General features: G+C 39.1%; 1 protein-coding gene and 2 pseudogenes across 1 annotated transcript; 2 read left to right on the top strand and 1 right to left on the bottom strand.

The window, feature by feature from the left end:
• Positions 1-518: 518 nt before the first annotated feature.
• LOC132038502 (uncharacterized) lies at positions 519-1,052 on the bottom strand. The gene has a single exon (XM_059429160.1). It carries the CDS (start codon positions 1,050-1,052, stop codon positions 519-521), a length of 534 nt encoding a protein of 177 aa, XP_059285143.1.
• Positions 1,053-1,163: 111 nt separating this feature from the next.
• LOC132038501 (F-box/kelch-repeat protein SKIP11-like) lies at positions 1,164-5,954 on the top strand (annotated as a pseudogene).
• A 372-nt stretch (positions 5,955-6,326) lies between these two features.
• LOC132038500 (stress-response A/B barrel domain-containing protein UP3-like) overlaps positions 6,327-16,225 on the top strand; it is an 81,927-nt pseudogene continuing 72,028 nt past the window's right edge.

The raw sequence follows: 16,225 nt of genomic DNA, 5'->3' as shown, positions 1-16,225 counted from the left end.
AGTGATAGGAGTGGATGTGGTGGACACCTGAGCTTGGGGATGTGAGACAGGCCACTTATATAGTCCATTGTTCTCCCGGCCGTGCACCAATGGTTTCTGCGTTTGCAGATCCTTCACAACAAAATCAAAAGGAAAGAATTCAATAGACTTTAGGTTGTCTTAACAAAATTTAGAAATAGAGAGAAGTTTGCGTTTAATGGATGGGGCACACAGAGTGTGGGTTAGCTTAAAAACATTATTTGATGCATTTAACTCAGTAGAACCAGTGTGAGAGATAGGAATTTTGTTACCATCACCCATGGAGACATCCTCGTTACCGTGGTACAGTCATAGGTTGTGTGGCTCCGTTGTGATGTGATGGGTGGCTCCTGAATCGACTATCCAAGGGTTGGTAGTTGCAGTGAATCCAGAGGCATAGTGGGCTCGGGCTTCAAGGTGATTATGTGACTTTGAGCGGCAAACATTTGCTGTGTGGCCAATCCTGTTACAGAGTTGGCATCGAGTGACAGTATTTGAGTTCATGTTTGACTGCCACTGTTGTTGAGTGATGGGGCGTGGATTCTGGTGCCATTACTGAGAGTTGTTGTTCTGCCTACGGTTGTTGCGATTATTGGTGTTAGGTTTGGTGGGAGTGGCAATCGGGCAGCGGTTATGGGGCTGGACAGCTTCTTAGCATCTTCGTGACGGAGAAAAAGTTCATGGTCAAGTAGTTTTTCAAACAATTCTTCATAGGTGATAGTCGTGTCACGTGCACGGATGGCAGCAGAGATCTCACGCAACTCAGGTCCTAGACCATTGAGTATTTTGACGATGAGTTCAGGGTTGGACACAGGGGCACCGACAGTGGGTAACTTATCTGAAAGAGACCCAATGGTGTAAAGATATTCGGTGATGGAGTGAGTATCCTTAGTGACGCGGGCAAGTTGATCACGCAGGTTGAAGACTCGGGTTTGGGACCTGTTAGCATAAGTGGTATGCAAAGCATCCCAAACCGTTTTTGACGAGTCGGCTGCAGCAACGGTGGAGGCAATGGTGGGGTCCACAGAAGCCATAAGGGCGTTCTGAATGAGTTGGTCGTGGCGGAACCAAGGTAAAAAAGTAGGATTGGGAGATACATTTGTGCCAATGGTGATAGTGCGACTTGGAGCAATACATTTGTGCCAATGGTGATAGTGCGACTTGGGTGAGTAGTCCCATCGAGATGGCCGAAGGGGTTGTAGCCATACATAAGCATGGAAAATTGAGCTTTCCAGGTGGCGAAGTTGTCACTACCACCAAGTTTGATGGGTAATTGGGAAGCAGGATTGAACTGAATAATGATGTTGGTACCGGTTGTGTTGTCAGCATTGACAACTCTGAAATTGTTTCCGTTACCATTGGTTCCCATTTGAGTGTTTTGGAGAAGAGAGAAGGAGAAAAAAAAAAGGGTTGGATCTTTACTCGTTAGAGATGTATTCATTTTTGTGATACCATATGAACACTTGAAGATGTCTTTGGAAAATTGTATCAGTTATTGAACGCAGGAAGCGTATTAAATAAAGTTACAGGGAAAATAAGAAGACTCCTAATTAAACACTAATTAAGTATTTTAACTAAACAGTGACTGTCGAAGATAAACACAAGATAAATACTGCCACTGATGAACCTAACAGTACTAAACCATATCCAAACAGTAGCTAACGCAAACTGTTCCAATAGTAATTAACTAAATTCATTTTACCACAATTTTAGGAAAGATTCCATTTTGTATCATTGATCGGGTGAATTTAATTGCGTAGAATGATTGAAGCGTGATGTCATCAGAATATACCTAAGGAAACCGAAAAATTTCTTGAATTATAATCAACAAGTTTCAGTAGAGAATTGGAGGATGATATTGGTTTTGGTATTATAGGCTGCCGTCACAAAGCTAACTGAAACGAATGTAGACTAGGATAACCAGATAATGGGAAGATAGGGTGCATGGATTCAAGGAGATGTTATTTCATTCTATGGATTCACTTCCGCATTCTACTTTTCCGTTTTAGGGATTATATGCTTTTTAACCAGAAAATTCAGGTTCGGTGGTTATACGTTCCATTATAAATGTTGTTTTAGTTATATGACCAATTTCACATGATGTCTTTATGTTAAGACCTATAAGGGTGGTACTCCTACATAGAGTACAACGTGAACATTAAAATCTTATCACGCTTGCTATCCTTTAAAGCTTCTGTGTTGTCTGGTCTTCCAGAATACTTAACGTCAGATCATTGGTCGCCTTTATCCACTGATAACGTTCTGTCTCCTCTATGGTTTGCCTGCACAATAAGAATAGTATATTAAACTTCTGAAATGATCCCGAAAAAAGACCACAATTATATCTAATCACACTGAACCTTGAGCGCAAGAAATACAAATATTTGAAGGTTTATCTATTGAGAAAGATAGTTACTTTCTGTAGACTTCAAGGTGTTATATCCATTAGGTTGCTATGAAAATGGAACAAAAGTGTGCGATTCTTGTTCCATCTCAACATTGTTACCAGCCTTTGTCATACTTGTTGTATGGCCATAATTTGAGAAATAGTGGACAAATAATCTGAATACGTAAGTTGAGGTAGAACACATCGAGTTGAATATGAAAGATATTATATATGTCTGCAGAGCTTAGGGATGATTTGATAACATAATATAGCGTTTGAAGTTGAAATTTTGTACATAAGATTTGCAAATTAAATATCTTAAATCCTTGGTTAAATTACTATCAAGTTTTAAGTGAAAATCAATTGAAAGACTGTAATTGCTGCAAATGTTAAATCATTAATACTCATAGCATATCTCCCATAAATCAACCATAATCTCATATTTGAAAGTAAACATTTCTTCAACTATCTAATTGGCTACCATAGTAGATAGTTTTTATTTAATAAAAAAATAACCTCGGCTAAACTATTTTTCGTGCTATTAGTTAATTAAAGGACCGTTAAATTTTTTAAGAATCTATAAGATTCTATTTCAGTTTTTCCATATATATAGAAGCACATGCACGCAAACATAACTTTTTCAGAAAGTTCAGTACTAATGCTTCAGCTTTCATATTCTAGTTAAAAGCAATTCCTTAATGGAGTACTAAAATTCTAGGATTTTATGCAGTTTATTAAAGTTCAAATCTTTTTTCTCCAAAACTCTTCTGTATCTTGCCTACTTTATCAGGTTCCTTAGGATACTCAAAACTGCACATCTCTTATGTTGCTTCCGTGTTAGATAAAGTTCTCTTTATAGGAAAAATTATTGTGGCCAGTTTTTGGTATGCCTTAATGGAGGGAGGGTGGGTCGGTTGTCTTGCAAGTCCTACACCGAGTAGCTGATTTCCCTTAAAAAGTGTTTTTCATGAATGCTCGAACCTAGAAATTACTGGCTCTACTTATCTAGAGATAATATCTAACATCATCTCTAATCACTGTTTTGATTGGCTTATTTTAGGTACTTTTAAGCCAAAATAGCTTTTAAGAACTTTTGTAGTGTTTGGGTAAAATAAAAAAGTGCTTTTAAAAACACTTGTTTTTAAGCCAAAAAAACAAAATAACCCAAAAGCAGTATATGTTAGGATTCCTAACTTATGACTTATATATGCTTATAAGCCATAAATTATATGCCCATCCATATAGGCTCTAAGACCTCTCATCATCTATGCACATAACTGAAATAACGGGTGGTCCCAAATTGCTAGTAGGCGTCTCTGGCATTTACTCTTCCATCAATTAAAGTTTGCTCTCATGTTTTGTAATTCTCGAAGTAGCATGAAAGTAATTAATTCAGTATAATTTACCAGAAATCTGAAGAACAAATTCCCTTCCACACCATCGATCTGTGAATTCAGTTGCCTAGAATTATAGAAAGACAATGCAATGGTGATCTATCTATGAAAACCAAAGAATTTTTTAATTTCAATCAACAAATTTCACTAGAAAAGAATAAAGAATACTGACCAGAAGGATGTAGAGGTGATAACTAATGTTAGACCCGCGAGAAGACCTTTGATGTTTGTGTTGAACGCCATTGCATATGTCAGTAAAAAAAAAAAATAGCGATCTAGATTCACGAAATGTGTATCACATGCAGTCCCCCCACTCCACCCTCCGAAGAAAAAGGAGAAGAAACTGCTCTAGAAAAAAAGAAGAGAGAAGTACATAGTGTGAACTGAGACATTGTAAGATTACCTAGATTTCTTGGATTAGATTACATTAATTACTCTTTGGCACTTTCTCCTAAGGCATTTAATTTTTTTTCCCTCTTTGGTTGTCAACTTTGTTACGCGAATCATCTTCCAGCGATCAACTGTATCAGTAAACTCATTGTCCTTATCCCCTCCCCCATTTAATCTCTATTCTTCACGAGTATCTGTTAAGTAGTTGAAATAAATAGAGTGGGAGAGAAAGAGAGAGAAGAGAAGAATAAGAGAGATAAAGGTGTCCTTCAAAGATTATTCCCCAAAGCGGAAGCCAAACCTACTTTGATGATTTCAGAAAGAATCCAAAGGCCCTCCTTGGTTGAAACTTGACAATCCAGTTCTTCTTCTTCTTATACAGAAAACACAACATAAATAGCTACCCTTATACTAGTATAGACAGAAAAACAGAAATAAAAAAGAACTATGTTTATAAGGAAAACCAAGAAAAAGTAGAGGCAGAATTTCTATAGATACAGAAGAAAAGATTCTTTTAGCTCATTCCGATTAGCTTCTCCCTTCATTTTATTCAATTCTCTTGTGAGGAAGAGCACAGGGTTAAGAATCCAGATCAGAGCAAGGACGCGGAAATGGTGCTTCTTTTAGGTTTGGATCAGCGTCATCTTTGGGGATAATTCTGATTCGAGCCCTCTCATTCATTGCTCTAGGTCAGATTACGGTGCCGTAGCATATTTGGGTAGTACGTAGCTTTCGCTCATTAATCAGGAGAGGAGAACTTTACAGATTGCAGAGGCAAAATGGTGTGGTTGAGCATTGGGTTTATAGCTCCTTCCAGCCGCTTGAATGGGATGTTTTCGACCTTAGTCACCGCCGTTGGATGCATCTGCCAACTATGAATGCCGGTGAATGCTTTAGGTTATCTTACAAGGAGTCTTTGGCAGTTGGCACGAAACTGCTCATGTTTGGAAAAGGGATCTTGTCACCTGTCATTTATCGTTACAGTTTATTGACAAATACATGGTCATCTGGAACGCAGATGATTGCACCAAGATGTTTGTTTGGTTCTGCCAGCCTTAGGGAGATTGCCATTCTAGCTGGTGGTTGTGATTCACAAGGCAATATCCTCAACTCAGCTGAATGTTATAATTCGGATACAGGAACAAGGGAGAGTTTACCAAGTATGAACAAGCCACGTCAGATGTGTTTTGGGTATTCGTGGATGGGAAGTTTTATGTGATAGGAGGCATTGGAGGAGACGAATCAAAGTGGTTGACTTGTGGGGAGGAGTATGATCTGGAAACACAAACATGGAGTGTAATCCTAAACATGTCTCCTAATGTAGATAGGAATGATATGCATGCTACATCTGGAGCACCTCCTTTGGTGGCCGTTGTAAATAATGAATTGTATGTTGCTGATTATGCTGACATGGAGCTGAGGAAGTATGACAAGCAAAATAATATATGGGTTACTGTAGGCCAACTGCCTAAAAGAGCAACTTCTATTAATGGTTATGGTTTGGGTTTTCGAGCATGTGGTGATAGGCTAATTGTAATCGTAGGGCACGAGACTGCAGGTGCAGAATATGTTGAAGTAAATTCGTGGATCCTAAGTGAAGGGGCACTACAATGGAACTTACTTGGCCGGAAGGGATCATTTGGTAGCTTTGTGTATAATTGTGCTGTCATGGGATGTTGATCTTACATCTCAGTCTTTTTGTCCTTGTTGTTATCTTAATCCATCTTTCTACCTGTCTTAACTTCATGTTTGTGCTTTGTCAGCAATCTCTATTGTTGTAATGCAACCCGTACTTAAGGGGAAAATAAAGGATAATTAAACTCAATGATGTATGCTGACGGTCGAAGTCCTATCTCATCTCATCTTTCTTTATATGATTGACATGCTTGAAAAATAGTTGAAACTTCGTGAAGTCGCAACATTGCTTCTAGAAATTTAATGGAAATTGGCTAACCTTTCACATGATGAAAGGTTCGGTATTTTACGTAGACACATGTGTGTATTTTACGTGATCTTCTTTTTCATTCCTCTGAAGTTTTCCAGCAGGAGTTTAATTAAATCACCCATAAACGCATTGCATTTGTTAATTTTTTTCTACATCAAAGTCTCAAAGCATCTAGTACTGGAACGTGGAGAGGATGGATACACCTCCAATTTGCTACAAAGAGGAGAAGAGGAAAAGAAGGTGAAGTGCATTATACTTTAAAACTCTTTAAGGCTTGTTTCCTATGCATTGGAGAATCAGGGCAGCGTTGCATTCACTTCTGTTGGAAGAATCTTAACCTGTTACATCCTTCTCTAATTTGAATTGGAAAATGATATCAAAGAACCAAACTCATTTCTAGTCAGCTTATAGAGATTATTCCACATGAAACATCTCCTTTGTTGCTGCTTTAAAGTCACAAAACACTTGGATTTTACATTGTGCAGGAACTACATAATAGTCAATAGGAAGTATTAGCATCCAAGTGCAAACAGTGTGCATGGCAGAGTTCAAAGTACGTCGTATGAATTGACGCTGTTAGATCACATAGATTTCTTGGATTTTTATTACAGTACTTACCATTTTGACACTTCACCCTGACACATTTAATTCTTTTTTTTTTTTTCCTTCTTTGAAGTTCACTTGGTCATATCTGAGTCATTGTCACGACCCGACTAAGGGCCATGACGGGTACACGGGGCTAACCACCGAGCACCGCTCATATTACTATTCATCATACTTATCCTGCGCTCATTCATCAATCTCATGCTTCTAATCATAGAGAAACCATTTTCACTTTGAAACATAATTACCTTTATACATATAAGCCCTTTGGCTATCAAAGGAATGTACATATACAAATGGGGAATCGTGAGACCATACTACCCACGCATACGTATCTATGAGCCTCTACTAGAGTACTAGACATATGGAGGGGACAGGACCTCGTCATGCCCAAAACATATATATATATATATATATATATACACACAAAATAGGAAATCAGTAGCACTTCCGGAATAATGGAGTGCTCTCAAAATCTGCTGATAGCTCTTACGAGTCTGGATCACCTCCCTGTCTACCTGTGAGCATAAACACAACGTCCAAGGAAAAGGACGTCAGTACGAGCATTGTACTGAGTATGTAAGGCATGAATGAAATGAACATAATAGAGAAATCATAAGACATAAGGTGAACACATAACCTGCTTAGCCTTTAAGAGTAGATACATTTTAAACATATCACATACGTCGATCTATCACATATATAATCCTCGTTTACCCGCGTCCGGGTACCATCATACGCCGCCCACTAGTGGTGTCATGTCCGGCTCTTTAGGCACGATGTAATCATAAGCAGCCCGCATTAGCGGTGACATGTCCGGCCATCTAGGCGCGGTGAAATTATATGTAGCCCGCCTTCGCGGTGACATGTCCGGCCATCTAGGTACGGTGGAATCGTATCATCGTATACATCTCATAAACTCATCATAAAACATACATTAGAGTCCCAAGATAATCTATAACCATATCGGGGTGACGTAAGGTCGAGAACCCCCGATTCTATTATGGAAGAATCATAACCATCATACCTCACCTTGAAGGAACTAGTATCATAAGGTGGGTCTAGCAATAATAATTAACGTCATATCGTAGGCTTTAGAATCCCTGGACTTAGGCTCCCCATTACCATCATCGAATTCATCACACATCTCTTATTCCTTGTCTCAGAAGGAGCTCTATATAACGTTGACTAATATTTTCCGGAATGTAAGAAAGTCATGGAAAGAAAATGGAATTCATTTCATGAGAATCATGCCTTAGAAGAAAGGGACTATCCTTACATACCTTTTCGTTTGGCTACTCTATCACTTGGACGTTCTCTTCCAATTCTCACGTCTCTACCTTCAAGAGAGTCCATATTAACATTAGCTAATCGATCACATGAACATGCTTAACTAAGGTTAGAGAAAATCGGGCAACATTTCCTTTGTTTATACAACTTTCTCCACTTACATTATCCACATTTCCCAATTTCATTTCAAGTCATCCATAATCATGGTCATAGTGCACTACTACATTTACTCATATATAATGTTTATCCCATGTTCTTAATGTCATTTGTAACAAGATTCTATTCATAATACATCAAGAGTCATGATTCATGTCAACTATTATTCAAGAATACCATTGATTCTACATTTAAGCTCCATATTCTATGTTCTTCCATAATCCAGGTCTTTCAACCCCTCAATACCCTCAATGATAAGAAATAAACATAAAACTCACCTTAAACACTTGGGAACAAGCCTTGAGTCACTCTACTCCATTAGAATGGAATCCTTCACTTGCATGCCAAGGAAATTCTTACTCTCCACAAACCCTAATAGGCCTCATAGTATATGAATCTCTTAAATCTTGGTTTTTGCTCTTGATTTCTTTGTATAGATTGTTGTAGAAATAAAGAGAGAGTTTTAGAGGGTTCTAGAGAGATATAGGGTCTGTTCTTGGGAGAAATAATGAAATAAAACGTGGGAGCTTATATTTATAATCAGGGCTGGAAGCTTTAAGATCCGCGGGTCGACGAGCAGGGTCGACGGCTCGTCGACGTGAGCTGTCGATTCTCTACCTGAGAGGTCTGATCGCAGAACCTCATCGACAGTGCCAGGAGACGGCTCGTCGACGTGCCGACGGTCCATCCCTTGGGCCGTCGACGCTGACTGGTGTCAGCAGTTTCCTGAACTGCTTCGCTTTGCTCCGATTCGATTCGTTTCACTTCCAATTTCCTCGAAATGTCAAGAATACATACTTATACACCTGTACACATACCAAGCAGAATATCTCATGACCAAAACTCTGGTGGGGACTACTGTACCGAAGGTATACACCACCAATAAGCCGAAATCTCCTTGAAATAAAATAGGAGGTGTAACAGTCATCAACTGTAATATAAAGTTGCATCTGCGAAGCTTGGTATTAGATTCCATATGTTTTAATTCTGCACCATATTTAGCAAGTATCTTGTAATTTGAGATACTTGATTATATTCATTAGTTAATCCAAAATGGACATTTTTCAGAGTGGAGCTAGGATTTAGAAAGATTTTGGTTCGCTAGTTAGAGCAAATGTTGCTGTAGCTGATATTTTCCTAGAATTCTTCTCCTAAGTGCCTTCTTCTAGAATGAGGTCCTTATTGTTTTTTGGGATTATAGTGCCGGGTGTTCTCGCAGTAAAACTTACTCCTACTTTAGTATCTACCTCGAACCAAACAATTTAATCTTAGCAGTTAAAAGTTAAAGTGACAAATACATATCTATGGTTTGGTATAAACACCGTGTGTGAGCAAGTTTTTACGGTGTTCTCTCACCATCAAATATGCATTGGAATTGTTTACAATATTGCTGGGTAAAAGTTGCATTAGTTCTCCTTATCTTTTAAGATTGGCAAAGCTTTTATCTCATGGACTTGGGGAGGAGGGATTTGAAAATGAAGTATTTTGCTTGTCTAATTTGCAACAACTATCCATCTTGATATTTCCTCAAAGCATTCAGAAAGCCTGACGGACATATCTTTTATTCTCTAAATATAAAAAAGGGCAGCATTGCATTCCCTTGACTCGGAAAAGAACTAAGTCACTAACCTATTAAATTCTTCACTCACTTTGAAATGGAATAAATGAATACTCAGTTTATAGTCGGCTCTATAAAGATCATTCCACATGCAACATCTCTTTTTGTTTCATAATCGCAAACACAAGATATTTCTTATGTGAGTCAAACTAGTGTGAGTTTCTTGCAATATGCACCCTAACGTATGCACTCTTTTGTAGTTTACATCTTGTCCTCTTTTATAAATAAATTTGCATCCTAATCTCCCTAATTTCCTGCCAAATCATAAAACTCTCAATTTTCAGTTATTTTGTTGAGGCAAAACAAGAAATACAACTAATATTTTCCTACAATTCATTCAATGTGCACGAATGTCTAATATGTGTACATATTCACTATATGTGAGGTGTGACTTAACGCTCTTTCGAACATCCCGTGGTATGTTTCTTTTTTCTTTTTGGTTTAAAAGATACAGCCTTATTATTTTTGGAGACATGGATGCTACTGCTACTATTGCTTATACTAGTAAGGAAAGGCTACTACTAATATTACTGATATTACCAGAGGGGGGTACTTCTAGATTAAGTAATACATAAGGGACGAGGATCATTATAACTAAGAAAACTACTACTATGCTGGATGTAAGGTGGTGAACCTGAGTGGTTAGGGAACTTGACGGTAGACAATCTTGCCTTCCTTGTCTGCCTGAAGAAGGATTTTCATAAAATCAGGTTGTTCTTTAGCAAAGTGGATGCCATTGGTATAAATCAAAATTCGACTTATCCGATTACTCTGCACACCCTGCCCACGTCAGCATTGTTAAGGAACACGTCTTGTCTATAGTTGATGACATCATGGCAGTCGATTGGGTGGTGATAGAAACTAAGCGTCCACCAAAATAGATGGGGGACCAGGTACCTTATCTGTTCCCTCAAGCTAAAACAGAAAGTAAACAAGACACGATGTTTACATGGAAAACTCCTTGCTCAAGGGATTAAAAACCACAACCTACCTTGGTAGGATTTCCAACTTCACTAACTGAGCAATGTATTTCAGATTATAAGCCTTTTGCAACCAAGGAATTAGCCTACTAATCCCTCCCGTTACAATACCTTTATTACAAGCACTTACTTGACTAACTCTAGCCAATTATCAAACTAATTCAACTACCTCTAGCTGAACTTCAACTCACCATAACTAACTATAGTTACGTGTCAACACAAAAAGCTTAATAAACCAAACACCTACAAAAGCCCTTCTTAAAAGAAGTGTAGGTTTACAATATAGAGACCAAAGATAAAGACTAAAATAACCTAGGTCTTAAGACATCTTCAGTATTAGGATATGGTCCTTGGAGTTATTTAGTCTTGATCTTGAGAGCTCTGAGAAAGCAGTGGCGGCTACTCTTTTCAACAGTGAGAATAATATGTTTTGAGTTGCTAGGTCAAACAAATGCCAACATGTTGTTTATATAGGGGGCCGAGTGAGGAGCATGTGACATAGATAGAGACATTGCAATGATCCGTCTGTCCTACTGTGGCTCTGCAAGTAGAAACGACACAACAACTACCAGGCACGGTCGTATAGTGCCCAGAGGACCTGATTAAGGACCTGGTCCCTGATATATATGTCAATCATCAAAACTCATAACTCATCAATTTCCCCCTTTTTGATGATGACAAACTCGTAAGTGATGTTCCATTGGAGAACCAGATTCCCCTGCAGCTTTGATCCCAATAACATGTATCATAGAGTATGTTAGTTTTCATTCAGAGAACCAGGTTCCTTTTGCAAACAACTAAAATCTTCTCTTTTTTGGCATTATTGAAAAGATAGAGATTGGCACAAGCAATAAGAAGTTCAGGAACATAGACCCAGGCCACTTGAGCAACGCAGCATGAGGACCAACAGAAACAGCAAAGCACTAAGAGAAACATATGCAAATAAAATTAGAGAATGTGCCAAACATACACTGTAGTATGAAAACATAGTAATCAATGCAATACAAACATACTAAAAATAAACGTTAGAATGCCAATGTCAAGGAGAAAATGTGAAGGACTAGAGGATCAGGGTTGGACAGGGCTGGAAGAACTGGTAGGGTTGAAAGCTTTGAACATCATGTCTAGTCTGGCATCCGCAGCTTTGTAATTAGCCAGGATTTGCTCCTGGAGCTCAGCAACTTTCTTCATGAGACTGGAATTAACCTCTTGCAACTTTGCAACTTCTGTCGCTGTATCACTACTGGGACCAGGTTCCTCCAGTTTTAGTCTGGTGATTTTCGCCTTTAACAGTGTGTTCTCAACCTGCAACCGCTCAACATCAGCCAAGATTTTTTCATTTGATTCAATCAGGCCGGAGATGGTGGATGTGGTCCCTGCTCCTCCTTTCTTCGGAACACATTCACACTCTTCCAGAGTGGACCTAGAGAACATTTGCTTCTTGGTCCCTTTGGAAGCTTTACCAAGAGGCACATTGAAATTCTCAAACACTTTGGTAAGAAGAAAACCATAGGGCAGACCATGCTTACTGTCCTTGCTATCCACAATCTTGATCATATCTTTGTAACATCATGTCGAGCAAGCTGATCGAATGGCCACCATCCAGAATTTCCGTAAGGACCAGGTCTGTTCTGGAAGCAATACACCTTTTCACAGTGCGAGGAAGTATGACTTTATTCATAATTCAAAGAGCAATTGATACTGAGACTTCATTTGTTTCATACAGATCGTCTCAGTGGTCACATGCTCGCCCCTTTTAACTATGTGAAGCTTGAAGTCTGCAACAGCCTTGTCTCCTTCCTCCAGTTGACTTACTTCAGCAATTTAAACACCAAGAATTGTCCTCAACAGTTCTTCATTGAGGGTTAACTCCACCTGACCAACTTGGCAAACCAATGAATAGTTATCAGTGTACTAAAGATTTACAAAGAAATCAGCTGCTTCTTTCTCATAGCCCACTGCAGGACCTTCTATTAGGTGCTCTCATTGTTAAGATTTGAGCACTTCTATTAAATCCTCTAACGCTTTGTGGCCGATGATCTCTGGATCAATTACCCTTCCCAATAAAACTTTCTATCCTCGTAGATTACATTTTCATTCCTTCTCCAGTGCTTGCGTGCTTTCCATTGAGGAACCGACAGTCCTTCGATACTGACTTTCCTCCTTTTTGAAGAACTTGCCTCCTTACTAGAATTGCCTTTTCTTTTCTGAGGGGATTTTGACACCATTCTCCCCTCTACCAGGGCTCTTTCCTTTTCACTTTTGGAGTTTTGTTTGACCAAGGGGGTTTCCTCCTCTCCTTCTTCGCCATCAGACACAAAAATTACTTTCTCCTCTTCATCCATCAACTTAGTCAAATTTTTAAAATAAACTCTCCTCCTCCTCTGACTAGTTGTCTTTTCTTTGTTAACTAGTAAGGCAGAGTCTAATCTTTCCTTAGACTTCTGCCTTGTAGTGGGAGGTCTTAGACTTCTGCCTTATAGTGGGAGGTCTCTTTCTTTTCTTAGAAGCAGGCTTCCTATCAACAAAATGTTTTCTTATGATTTCCCCCTTTCTTATCTGCTTAGCACTCCCAGAACTTTGTCTATATACATACCTCAATATAATCTCATCATCAGAATTTAGTTTATCTCCTTCAGAGTTAACCCTTTCAGAGTGGTTAGAGGAACCAGATTCCTTCTCTGAAGAGGCTTTCTGTTCAGGTGTGGGTTCCTTCCATGGAACTGTAATTGTAGACACTTGTTGAGAGGCAAACACTATTTTAGAGGGACCAGGTTCCATACTCACTATAGTATGACCTAAACTACTCTGTTCCCCTTGAGTTGAAGCACCCATTTCTTCAGTTTCTAACCCCCCACTGTTTCCATGTTTAGTGGAGACATTGTTAAAACTATCCTTTGATGCACCACCCATTGCCGCACTCTTATCCAAAACCCTAGAAATATCCACATTTGCAAGAGAAGTTGGATTACCTGAATCTGAAGGAACTTCCCTCAAGTCCTCTTTTTCAATTGCAGTCTCTGTTTTCACTCCTTGACTTGTTACCTCTATACCGTCGTCCTTTGAAATAGCATTGACAGATGTCTCAAGATTGTGAGAGGTCGGCATAGTAGGAGTGCTTTCTTCTGAATTGGGTTTCTCAGAGAATGTAGGAGTGGGCACAAACTTCTTTGGGATTTGGTTTTTACGAGTTCTAGAGAAATCAACAGGTTTTGGAGAAGACGTTGCAGGGTTTGATTCTTTGGGAAGGGAGATTGTGGGAGATGATGAACTCGTTTGTGGGTTGGTTAAAGTACACTGTTTAGGAGAGGAAGGGTTGATTTCTGAGACATTAGAAGGTAGAGCTTCTTTATTGGACATAGTTGAATTGATGAGAGCAGATGGGGACGATGAAGACCGAATATTGAGAGTAAAGAGGGAGGGAGAAGGAAACTTTATGGTTGGGTTTTAAATGAGGGTGAAGGAAACGGTTCCTATTGGCAACCAAACCGTTACATTTAAGTCGGGTCGGTTCTGAAAAGGTATGATGACTTGACGTTGGATTTTGAAAGGAAGTGGGGACAAACAGTGACATGGAATTTTGACAGTTTAATACTAGCATATAAGTATTGAAAGGACTACTAACCTGAGTCAACGGGACCAGGTCCCTTGAATACATTGGTTTGATAATGCTTAGGCAGAAACTTCTGAAATATGCAATTGCTTCAGTGCTTTGGCTGTCCTGAGAGTGCCATGTGAGTATACATGTAGCAGTATAAGGCTGAGTCAGATGTCTCCAAAAAACAGTTAGAGCATTGTACCTTCTCTCTTAACATAGCCAATCATTGAAAGACAATTAGTGGAGCTTGATCAAGTGCAACTCCAAACGATTCTTTCAAATTGTTCTCTGCTCAGTGCTTTGGTGAAAATGTCTACAATCTGATCTTCTGTGTTGCAGAACTTTATGCAGAGCAACCCCTTTTCCACATTATCTCTTAGAAAATGATGCCTCACATCAATGTGCTTGGTTCTCTTGTGGTGCACCAGATTTTTTGCCATATTCAGGGCACTTGCATTATCACACATGCAGTAAAGACACCAAAGTCCTCAAGTTGTTGTTTGATCCACAGCAATTGAGCACAACAAGAAGCAGCAACCACATACTCAGCCTCAGCAGTAGAGAGAGCCACAAAATTCTGTTTCCTTGTACCCCATGAGATCAAGCATGACCCCAGAAAATGTGCCATCCCAGAGGTACTTTTTCTATCCACCACGTAACCAGCATAATCAGCATCAACATAACCAATCAATTCAAAATTGTCTCCAGAGGGATAGAAGAGGATCAGGTCCTGTGAACCTTTAAGATACTGCAAAGTTCTTTTTACAGCTTTTAAGTGAGACTCTTTAGGACTTGATTGGATCCTAGCACACAGCCCTACACTAAACATAATGTCAGGCCTGCTAGCAATTAGGTACAACAGTGACCCAGTGATACCTCTGTACATGGTTTCATTTACCGAGGGACTAGATTCATCCATATCCAGCTTAGTAGCAGTTCCTATAGGGGTATCAATAGGCTTTGTATTTTCCATTTCAAACCTTTTAAGCAGCTCCTTGATGTACTTCTGTTGACTAATCATGGTGCCCTTTTGAGATTGCTTGACTTGTAGACCCAGGAAGAAATTTAGCTCACCTATCATGCTCATTTCAAATTCACTCCTCATGAGCTCAACAAATTATTCACATAAGGAATCAAGAGTAGCACCAAAAATGATGTCATTAACATATACTTGCACAATCAGCAGATGCTTCACTCTCTTCTTTAGGAATAGAGTGTTGTCAATTCTTCCTCTTGTAAACCCATTTTCCAAAAAAAACTTTGACAATATTTCATACCATGCTCAAGGAGCCTGCTTTAAGCCATAGAGAGCCTTGTCAATTTTGAAGACATGCTCAGGATAATCATGGCTTTCAAAGCCAGGAGATTGCTTGACAAAGACTTCTTCTTTCAAATATCCATTGAGAAATGCACTTTTGACATCCATTTGGAATAATTTAAACTCCATATGGGATGCAAAAGCAATCAGAATCCTAATCGCCTCCATCCTTGCCACTGGTGCAAACGTCTTATCATAGTCAATGCCCTCTTCTTGATTGTACCGTTGAACCACCAGTCTTGCCTTGTTATGGTAGTGTTTCCAAACTCATCAAGCTTGTTATGAAACACCCACCTAGTCCCAATCACTATTCTGTCTGCTGGTTTAGGAACCAGGTGCCACACGTTGTTCCTTTCAAATTGATGAAACTCTTTTTACATAGCACTAATCCAGTCAGCATCTTTCAATAGCTCCTTCATATTTTTGGGCTCACTTTGGGAAATGAATGCGGAGTAAGCAAACATGTTTCTTGCCTTAGATCTGGTTTGGATGCCAGAGTTCAAGGGAGTGATTACATTTTCAAGAGGGT

The sequence above is a fragment of the Lycium ferocissimum genome, chromosome 11 (genome assembly GCF_029784015.1).
Source record: "Lycium ferocissimum isolate CSIRO_LF1 chromosome 11, AGI_CSIRO_Lferr_CH_V1, whole genome shotgun sequence".
NCBI lineage: Eukaryota > Viridiplantae > Streptophyta > Magnoliopsida > Solanales > Solanaceae > Lycium > Lycium ferocissimum.
The sequence above is the reverse complement of the archived record's forward strand: the minus strand, read 5'-3'. Positions and strand labels throughout refer to the sequence as shown.

What these genes read in the sequence shown, in the direction of transcription:
- LOC132038502 (XM_059429160.1), bottom strand. Translation starts at nt 1,052, where the DNA reads ATGGCTTCTGTGGACCCCACCATTGCCTCCACCGTTGCTGCAGCCGAC.